This window comes from Petromyzon marinus (assembly GCF_048934315.1).
Source record: "Petromyzon marinus isolate PM22_M1 ecotype Great Lakes invasive population chromosome 70 unlocalized genomic scaffold, UKy_Petmar_22M1.pri1.0 chr70_unloc.4, whole genome shotgun sequence".
In the NCBI taxonomy this organism is placed as follows: Eukaryota; Metazoa; Chordata; class Hyperoartia; order Petromyzontiformes; family Petromyzontidae; genus Petromyzon; species Petromyzon marinus.
In genome coordinates, this window is record NW_027422606.1 from 536,634 (window position 1) to 548,021 (window position 11,388).

The 11,388-nt window shown below is 51.8% G+C and overlaps 1 protein-coding gene and 1 long non-coding RNA gene across 2 annotated transcripts in view; one reads left to right on the top strand and one right to left on the bottom strand.

The window, feature by feature from the left end:
• The window catches only part of LOC116958070 (uncharacterized), a 49,896-nt gene that overhangs the window by 11,594 nt on the left and 26,914 nt on the right, over positions 1 to 11,388 (top strand). Inside the window, exons 2-3 of the mRNA XM_032980564.2 lie at positions 3,750 to 3,831; positions 10,298 to 10,370. Of these exons, the coding sequence (XP_032836455.2) occupies positions 3,750 to 3,831; positions 10,298 to 10,370 (155 nt within the window). The remainder of the gene's footprint in view (positions 1 to 3,749; positions 3,832 to 10,297; positions 10,371 to 11,388) is intronic.
• LOC142908116 (uncharacterized) lies at positions 4,271 to 4,668 on the bottom strand. The gene is made up of 3 exons (XR_012931603.1): positions 4,624 to 4,668; positions 4,366 to 4,451; positions 4,271 to 4,321 (listed from the first exon to the last, which is right to left on the bottom strand). It is a non-coding gene; the product is annotated as an uncharacterized LOC142908116 (long non-coding RNA).

Here is an 11,388-nt window from a genome sequence, read left to right on the forward strand (position 1 = left end):
ACTAGTCACTAGTCACTACTAGTCACCACCAGTCACTACTAGTCACTACTAGTCGCTACAAGTCACTACAAGTCACCACCAGTCACTAGTCACTACTAGTCACCACCAGTGACCACCAGTGACCACCAGTCACCACCAGTCACCACCAGTCACTACTAGTCACTACTAGTCACTACAAGTCACCACCAGTCACTAGTCACTACCAGTCACCACCAGTCACCACCAGTCACTACTAGTCACTACTAGTCACTACTAGTCACTACTAGTCACCACCAGTCACTACTAGTCACTACTAGTCACCACCAGTCACTACTAGTCACTACTAGTCACCACCAGTCACCACTAGTCACTACTAGTCACTACTAGTCACCACCAGTCACTACTAGTCACCACCAGTCACCACCAGTCACCACCAGTCACCACCAGTCACCACTAGTCACTACTAGTCACTACTAGTCACCACTAGTCACTACTAGTCACTACTAGTCACTACCAGTCACTACTAGTCACTAGTCACCACCAGTCACCACCAGTTACTACTAGTCACCACTAGTCACTACCAGTCACTACTAGTCACCACCAGTCACCACCAGTCACCACCAGTCACCACTAGTCACTACTAGTCACTACTAGTCACCACTAGTCACTACTAGTCACTACTAGTCACTACCAGTCACTAGTCACTACTAGTCACCACTAGTCACTACCAGTCACTACCAGTCACTACTAGTCACTACCAGTCACCATTAGTCACTACCAGTCACTACTAGTCACTACCAGTCACTACCAGTCACCACCAGTCACTACTAGTCACTACCAGTCACTACCAGTCACTACCAGTCACCACCAGTCACTTCTAGTCACTACCAGTCACTACCAGTCACTACTAGTCACTAGTCACTACTAGTCACCACTAGTCACTACCAGTCACTACCAGTCACTACTAGTCACTAGTCACTACAAGTCACCACCAGTCACTACTAGTCACCACCAGTCACTACTAGTCACTACCAGTCACTACCAGTCACCACCAGTCACTACTAGTCACTACCAGTCACTACCAGTCACTACAAGGCACTACTAGTCACTACTAGTCACTACTAGTCACTAGTCACTACCAGTCACTACTAGTCACTACTAGTCACTAGTCACTACCAGTCACTACTAGTCCTACTAGTCACTAGTCACTACTAGTCACTACTAGTCACTGCTAGTCACTAGTCACCACCAGTCACTACTAGTCACTACTTGTCACTACAAGTCACAACTAGTCACTACTAGTCACTACCAGTCACTACTAGTCACTACTAGTCACTACCAGTCACTAGTCACTACCAGTCACTTCTAGTCACTATTAGTGTTCACTACTAGTCACTACCAGTCACTACTAGTCACCACTAGTCACTACTAGTCTCTACTAGTCACTAGTCACCACCTGTCACTAGTCACCACCAGTCACCACCAGTCACTGCTAGTCACTACTAGTGTTCACTATTAGTCACTAGTCACTACTAGTCACCACCAGTCACTACTAGTCACTACTAGTCGCTACAAGTCACTACAAGTCACCACCAGTCACTAGTCACTACTAGTCACCACCAGTGACCACCAGTGACCACCAGTCACCACCAGTCACCACCAGTCACTACTAGTCACTACTAGTCACTACCAGTCACCACCAGTCACCACCAGTCACTACTAGTCAATACTAGTCAATACTAGTCACCACCAGTCACTACTAATCACTACTAGTCACCACCAGTCACTACTAGTCACTACTAGTCACCACCAGTCACCACTAGTCACTACTAGTCACTACTAGTCACCACCAGTCACTACTAGTCACCACCAGTCACCACCAGTCACCACCAGTCACCACTAGTCACTACTAGTCACTACTAGTCACCACTAGTCACTACTAGTCACTACTAGTCACTACCAGTCACTACTAGTCACTAGTCACCACCAGTCACCACCAGTTACTACTAGTCACCACTAGTCACTACCAGTCACTACTAGTCACTACTAGTCACCACCAGTCACCACCAGTCACCACTAGTCACTACTAGTCACTACTAGTCACTACCAGTCACTACTAGCCACTAGTCACTACTAGTCACTACTAGTCCCACCAGTCACTAGTCACCACCAGTCACTACTAGTCACTACCAGTCACTACTAGTCACTACTAGTCACTACCAGTCACTACTAGTCACTAGTCACCACCAGTCACTACCAGTCACTACGAGTCACTAGTCACTACTAGTCACTACTAGTCACCACCAGTCACTAGTCACCACCAGTCACCAACAGTCACTACTAGTCACTACCAGTCACTACTAGTCACTACTAGTCACTACCAGTCACTACTAGTCACTAGTCACCACCAGTCACCACCTGTCACCACCAGTCACTAGTCACCACCAGTCACTACTAGTCACTACTAGTCACAACTAGTGTTCACTACTAGTCACTACTAGTCACTATTAGTCACTATTAGTCACTACAAGTCACTACTAGTCACTACTAGTCACAACTAGTGTTCACTACTAGTCACTACAAGTCACCACCAGTCACTACTAGTCACTACTAGTCACTAGTCACTACTAGTCACTACTAGTCACTACTAGTCACAACTAGTGTTCACTACTAGTCACTACTAGTCACTACAAGTCACCACTAGTCACTACTAATCACTACTAGTCACTACTAGTCACTACTGGTCACTACTAGTCACTACTAGTCACTACCAGTCACCACTAGTCACCACCAGTCACCACCAGTCACTAGTCACTACTAGTCACTACTAGTCACTACCAGTCACTACTAGTCACTACCAGTCACTACTAGTCATCACCAGTCACCACTAGTCACCACCAGTCACCACCAGTCACTAGTCACCACTAGTCACTACTAGTCACTACTAGTCACTACCAGTCACTACTAGTCACTACTAGTCAATACTAGTCACCATTAGTCACTACTAGTCACCACTAGTCACCACCAGTCACTAGTCACTACTAGTCACTACTAGTCACCACCAGTCACTACTAGTCACTACTAGTCACTACTAGTCATCACCAGTCACCATTAGTCACCACCAGTCACCACCAGTCACTAGTCACCACTAGTCACTACTAGTCACTACTAGTCACCACTAGTCACTACCAGTCACTACTAGTCACCACCAGTCACTACCAGTCACTACTAGTCACTACTAGTCACCACTAGTCACTACTAGTCACCACCAGTCACTACCAGTCACTACCAGTCACTACTATTCACCACCAGTCACCACTAGTCACTACTAGTCACTACTAGTCACTACTAGTCACCACCAGTCACTAGTCACTACCAGTCACTACCAGTCACTAGTCACTACTAGTCACTACTAGTTTTCACCACCAGTCACTACTAGTCACTACTAGTCACTACCAGTCACTACTAGTCACCACCAGTCACTAGTCACCACCAGTCACTACCAGTCACTACCAGTCACTACTAGTCACTACTAGTCACCACAAGTCACCACTAGTCACTACTAGTCACCACCAGTCACTACAAGTCACTACTAGTCACCACTAGTCACCACTAGTCACTACTACTCACCACTAGTCACTACTAGTCACCACCAGTCACTACTAGTCACTACCAGTCACCACTAGTCACAACTAGTCACTACTAGTCACCACCAGTTTTGCGTGTGGTTTGACTCCACGTCACCCACCACTGTCCCTGCCTGTGCTCAGGTCCATGCACGGACGCCTCGTCCGGCAGACCTTCACTTTCGAGCGGCCATTCCAGCCACACCTGAAGGACTCCTTCGTGCTGGTGAGATGTTGACTACCTCGCCTGGTACACAGGAGGTCGTGGGTGAGATGTTGACTACCTCGCCTGGTACACAGGAGGTCGTGCTGGTGAGATGTTGACTACCTCGCCTGGTACACAGGAGGTGTCGTGGGTGAGATGTTGACTACCTCGCCTGGTACACAGGAGGTCGTGGGTGAGATGTTGACTACCTCGCCTGGTACACAGGAGGTCGTGGGTGAGATGTTGACTACCTCGCCTGGTACACAGGAGGTCGTGCTGGTGAGATGTTGACTACCTCGCCTGGTACACAGGAGGTCGTGCTGGTGAGATGTTGACTACCTCGCCTGGTACACAGGAGGTGTCGTGGGTGAGATGTTGACTACCTCGCCAGGTACACAGGAGGTCGTGCTGGTGAGATGTTGACTACCTCGCCAGGTACACAGGAGGTCGTGGGTGAGATGTTGACTACCTCGCCTGGTACACAGGAGGTCGTGGGTGAGATGTTGACTACCTCGCCTGGTACACAGGAGGTCGTGCTGGTGAGATGTTGACCACCTCGCCTGGTACACAGGAGGTCGTGCTGGTGAGATGTTGACTACCTCGCCTGGTACACAGGAGGTCGTGGGTGAGATGTTGACTACCTCGCCTGGTGCACAGGAGGTCGTGGGTGAGATGTTGACTACCTCGCCAGGTACACAGGAGGTGTCGTGGGTGAGATGTTGATTACCTCGCCTGGTACACAGGAGGTCGTGCTGGTGAGATGTTGACTACCTCGCCTGGTACACAGGAGGTCGTGGGTAAGATGTTGACTACCTCGCCTGGTACACAGGAGGTCGTGGGTGAGATGTTGACTACCTCGCTTGGTACACAGGAGGTGTCGTGGGTAAGATGTTGACTACCTCGCCTGGTACACAGGAGGTCGTGCTGGTGAGATGTTGACTACCTCGCCTGGTACACAGGGGGTCGTGGGTGAGATGTTGACTACCTCGCCTGGTACACAGGAGGTCGTGCTGGTGAGATGTTGACTACCTCGCCTGGTACACAGGAGGTCGTGCTGGTGAGATGTTGACTACCTCGCCTGGTACACAGGAGGTCGTGGGTGAGATGTTGACTACCTCGCCTGGTGCACAGGAGGTCGTGGGTGAGATGTTGACTACCTCGCCAGGTACACAGGAGGTGTCGTGGGTGAGATGTTGATTACCTCGCCTGGTACACAGGAGGTCGTGCTGGTGAGATGTTGACTACCTCGCCTGGTACACAGGAGGTCGTGGGTAAGATGTTGACTACCTCGCCTGGTACACAGGAGGTCGTGGGTAAGATGTTGACTACCTCGCCTGGTACACAGGAGGTCGTGGGTGAGATGTTGACTACCTCGCTTGGTACACAGGAGGTGTCGTGGGTAAGATGTTGACTACCTCGCCTGGTACACAGGAGGTCGTGCTGGTGAGATGTTGACTACCTCGCCTGGTACACAGGGGGTCGTGGGTGAGATGTTGACTACCTCGCCTGGTACACAGGAGGTCGTGGGTGAGATGTTGACTACCTCGCCTGGTACACAGGAGGTCGTGCTGGTGAGATGTTGACTACCTCGCCTGGTACACAGGAGGTCGTGGGTGAGATGTTGACTACCTCGCCTGGTACACAGGAGGTCGTGCTGGTGAGATGTTGACTACCTCGCCTGGTACACAGGAGGTCGTGCTGGTGAGATGTTGACTACCTCGCCTGGTACACAGGAGGTCGTGGGTGAGATGTTGACTACCTCGCCTGGTACGCAGGAGGTCGTGGGTGAGATGTTGACTACCTCGCCTGGTACACAGGAGGTCGTGCTGGTGAGATGTTGACTACCTCGCCTGGTACACAGGAGGTCGTGCTGGTGAGATGTTGACTACCTCGCCAGGTGCACAGGAAGTCGTGGGGGAGATTTTGACCACCTCGCCTGGTACACAGGAGGTCGTGGGTGAGATGTTGACTACCTCGCCTGGTACACAGGAGGTCGTGGGTGAGATGTTGACTACCTCGCCAGGTACACAGGAGGTCGTGGGTGAGATGTTGACTACCTCGCCTGGTGTGCAGGAGGTCGTGGGTGAGATGTTGACTACCTCGCCTGGTACACAGGAGGTCGTGCTGGTGAGATGTTGACCACCTCACCTGGTACACAGGAGGTCGTGCTGGTGAGATGTTGACTACCTCGCCTGGTACACAGGAGGTCGTGGGTGAGATGTTGACCACACAGGAGGTGTCGTGGGTGAGATGTTGACTACCTCGCCTGGTACACAGGAGGTCGTGGGTGAGATGTTGACTACCTCGCCTGGTACACAGGAGGTCGTGGGTGAGATGTTGACCACCTCGCCTGGTACACAGGAGGTCGTGGGTGAGATGTTGACTACCTCGCCTGGTACACAGGAGGTCGTGGGTGAGATGTTGACTACCTCGCGTGGTACACAGGAGGTCGTGGGTGAGATGTTGACTACCTCGCCAGGTACACAGGAGGTCGTGGGTGAGATGTTGACTACCTCGCCTGGTACACAGGAGGTCGTGGGTGAGATGTTGACCACACAGGAGGTGTCGTGGGTGAGATGTTGACTACCTCGCCTGGTACACAGGAGGTCGTGGGTGAGATGTTGACTACCTCGCCTGGTACACAGGAGGTCGTGGGTGAGATGTTGACCACCTCGCCTGGTACACAGGAGGTCGTGGGTGAGATGTTGACTACCTCGCCTGGTTCACAGGAGGTCGTGCTGGTGAGATGTTGACTACCTCGCCTGGTACACAGGAGGTCGTGGGTGAGATGTTGACTACCTCGCCTGGTGTGCAGGAGGTTGTGGGTTCGATCCCAAACGCTAACGATGTCTGATTGAGTGGATAAAATGTTGACTCACATGTTTACATAGAGACCCACACACTCACACAGAGACCCACAGACTCACACAGAGACCCACAGACTCACATAGAGACCCACAGACTCACACAGAGACCCACAGACTCACACAGAGACCCACAGACTCACATAGAGACCCACAGACTCACAGAGAGATGCACAGACTCACACAGAGACCCACAGACTCACACAGAGAACCACAGACTCACCACACAGAGACCCACAGACTCACATAGAGACCCACAGACTCGCACAGAGACCCACAGACTCACAGAGAGACGCACAGACTCACACAGAGAACCACAGACTCACATAGAGACTCACAGACTCACATAGAGACCCACAGACTCACAGAGAGACCTCCAGACTCACACAGAGACCCACAGACTCACATAGAGATCCACAGACTCCCACAGAGACCCACAGACTCACAAAGAGACCCACCAAGACCCACAGACTCACACAGAAACCCACAGACTAGCATAGAGACCCACAGACTCACACAGAGACCCACAGACTCACACAGAGACCCACAGACTCACATAGAGACCCACAGACTCACGCAGAGACCCACAGACTCACACAGAGACCCACAGACCCACATAGAGACCCACAGACTCACACAGAGACCCACAGACTCACACAGAGACCCACAGACTCACACACAGACTGCCACTACGTCGCTTTTGCCAGGCTATGTGCACCTTGAGGCCACGTGAAGTGTCGAACGCCCGCTGGCAGGAGGTCACGGGGCAGACCCAGGTGCCACGGGTCGACTGACTGAGATGACCGAAATGACTGGCTGATGCACCACCACCTCCATCACCACCTCCACCACCACTACTACCACCACCACCACTACCACAACTACCAACACCACCACTATCACCACCACCACTACCACCACTACTACCACCATCACTACCACCACCACCACCTCCACCACCACCTCCACCACCACCACCACTACTACCACCACAACTACCAACACCACCACTATCACCACCACCACTACTACCACCACCACCACTACCACCACTACCACCACCACCACTACCACCACTACCACCACTACCACTACCTCCACCACTGCCACCACCACAACCATCACTACCACCACCACTACTACCACTGCCACCACTACGACTACCAGCACTACCACCACTACCACCACTACCACCATCACCAATACCATCACCACTACCACCACTACCACCACTACCACTACAACCACTACCACCACTACCACTACCAGCACTACCACGACCACCACCATCACCACTACCATCACCACTACCACCATGATGGTGATGGTTATAGTGGTTGTTGTGGTGGTGGTTGTGATCGTGGTGGTGGTGGTTGTGGTTGTTGTGGTGGTGGTTGTGATCGTGGTGGTGATGGTGGTGGTTGTGGTTGCTGTGGTGGTGGTTGTGATCGTGGTGGTGGTGGTTGTGGTTGTTGTGGTGGTGGTTGTGATCGTGGTGGTGGTTGTGGTTGTTGGGGTGATGGTTGTGATCGTGGTGGTGGTTGTGGTTGTTGTGGTGGTGGTTGTGATCGTGGTGGTGACGGCGGTGGTTGTGGTTGTTGTGGTGGTGGTTGTGATGGTGGTTGTGATCGTGGTGGTGGTTGTGGTTGTTGTGGTGGTGGTTGTGATCGTGGTGGTGGTGGTTGTGGTTGTTGTGGTGGTGGTGGTTGTGATCGTGGTCGTGGTGGTTGTGGTGGTGGTTGTGATCGTGGTGGTTGTGGTGGTGGTTGTTGTGGTGGTGGTTGTGGTTGTTGTGGTGGTGGTTGTGATGATGGTGGTGGTGGTGATGGTGGTGGTTGTTGTGGTGGTGGTGGTTGTGATGGTGATGGTTGTGGTGGTGGTGATGGTTGTGATCGTGGTGGTGATGGTGGTGGATGTGGTTGTTCTGGTGATGGTTGTGATCGTGGTGGTGTTTGTGGTTGTTGTGGTGGTTGTGATCGTGGTGGTGGTGGCGGTGGTTGTGGTTGTTGTGATGGTTGTTGTGATGGTGGTTGTGATCGTGGTGGTTGTGGTTGTTGTGGTGGTAGTTGTGATCGTGGTGGTGGTTGTGGTGGTGGTTGTTGTGGTGGTGATAGTGGTGGTGGTTGTGGTTGTTGTGGTGGTGGTTGTGATCGTGGTGGTGGTGGTTGTGGTTGTTGTGGTGGTGGCTGTGATCGTGGTGGTTGTGATCGTGATGGTGGTGGTTGTTGTGGTGGTGGTGGTGATCGTGATGGTGATGGTGGTGGTTGTGGTGGTGGTGGTGGTGATCGTGATGGTGGTGGCTGTGGTTGTTGTGGTGGTGGTGGTGGTGGTGGTGATGGTGGTGGTTGTGGTTGTTGTGGTTGTGGTTGTGGTTGTTGTTGTGATGGTGGTTGTGGTTGTTGTGGTGTTGGTTGTTGTGATGGTGGTGGTGATGGTGATGGTGGTGTATGGTTGTGGTTGTTGTGGTGGCGGTGATGGTGGTTGTGGTTGTTGTGGTGGTGGTGGTGATGGTGGTGGTTGTTGTGATGGTGGTTGTGATGGTTGTGGTTGTTGTGGTGGTTGTGATTGTGATGGTTGTGGTTGTTGTGGTCGTGGTTGTGATGGTGGTGGTTGTTGTGGTGGTTGTGATAGTAATGGTTGTGGTTGTTGTGGTGGTGGTTGTGATGGTGGTGGTTGTTGTGGTGGTGGTGGTGATGGTGTTTGTGGTTGTTGTGGTGGTGGTGATGGTGGTGGTGGTTGTTGTGGTGGTGGTGGTTGTGGTTGTTGTGGTGGTTGTGATTGTGATGGTTGTGGTTGTTGTGGTGGTGGTGTTGATGGTGATGGTGGTGGTGGTTGTTGTGGTGGTGGTTGTTGTGGTGATGGTGGTTGTTGTTGTGATGGTGGTTGTTGTTGTGATGGTGGTGGTGATGGTGGTGGTGGTGTTGATGGTGATGGTGGTTGTGGTTGTTGTGGTGGTGATGGTGGTTGTGATCGTGGTGGTTGTTGTGGTTTTTGTTGTGGTTGTTGTTGTGGTTGTTGTGGTATTGATGGTGGTGGTTGTGGTTGTTGTTGTGGTTGTTGTGGTGGTGATGGTGGTGGTTGTGGTTGTTGTGGTTGTTGTGGTTGTTGTTGTGGTGGTGATGGTGGTGGTTGTTGTGGTTGTTGTTGTGGTGGTGATGGTGGTGGTGATGGTGGTGGTGATGGTGGTTGTGGTGGTGGTGTTGTGGTGGTGGTGGTTGTTGTGGTGGTGGTGTTGATGGTGGTGATGGTGGTGGTTGTTGTGGTGGTGGTGTTGATGGTGATGCTGGTGGTTGTTGTGGTGGTGGTGTTGTGGTGGTGGTTGTTGTGGTGGTGGTGTTGATGGTGATGGTGGTGGTGGTTGTTGTGGTGGTGTTGATGGTGGTGGTGGTTGTGGTTGTTGTGATGGTGATTGTGGTGGTTGTGGTTGTTGTGGTGGTGATGGTGGTGGTTGTTGTTGTGGTTGTTGTGGTGGTGATGGTGATTGTTGTTGTGGTGATGGTGGTTGTTGTGGTTGTTGTGGTGATGGTGGTTGTGGTTGTTGTGTGGTGGTGGTTGTTGTTGTGGTGGTTGTGGTTGTTGTTGTGGTGATGGTTGTTGTGGTTGTTGTGGTTCTCTCTGTCCAGGCCTTCCTCAAGGACCCTGCGGTGACTTCCAGTCTCAGAGTGGTCCCACCCAGGGGGCCTTGGGTGGGACTGGGTGAGCATCACTCACCACTCACTCACCAATCACTCACCAATCACTCACCACTTACTCACCACTCACCACTCACTCACCAATCACTCACCAATCACTCACCACTTAGTCACCACTCACTCACCAATCACTCACCAATCACTCACCAATTACTCACCACTCACTCACCAATCACTCACCAATCACTCACCACTTACTCACCACTCACCAACCAATCACTCACCAATTACTCACCACTCACTCACCAATCACTCACCAATCACTCACCAATTACTCACCACTCACTCACCAATCACTCACCACTCACTCACCACTCACTCACTCACTCACCACTCACTCACCACTGACTCACCACTCACTCACCAATTACTCACCACTCACTCACCACTCACTCACCACTTACTCACCAATTACTCACCACTCACTCACCACTCACTCACCACTCACTCACTCACTAACTCACCACTCACTCACCAATTACTCACCAATCACTCACCACTCACCACTCACCACTCACTCACTCACTCACACACTCACTCCCAACTCACTCACCACTCACTCACTCACCACTCACTCACCACTCACTCCTCACTCACCACTCACTCACCAATCACTCACTCATCACTCACCAATCACTCACCACTCACTCATCACTCACTCACCACTCACTCACCACTCACTCACTCACCAATCACTCACCACTCACTCACCACTCACTCATCACTCACCACTCACTCATCACTCACTCACAACTCTCTCACCACTCACTCACCACTCACTCACTCACTCACCAATCACTCACCACTCACTCACCACTCACTCACCACTCACCACTCACTCACCACTCACTCACCACTCACCACTCACTCACCACTCACTCACTCACTCACCACTCACTCACCACTCACTCACTCACCACTCACCAATCACTCACCACTCACTCACCACTCACTCACCACTCACTTACTCACTCACCACTCACCAATCACTCACCACTCACTCACCACTCACCACTCACTCA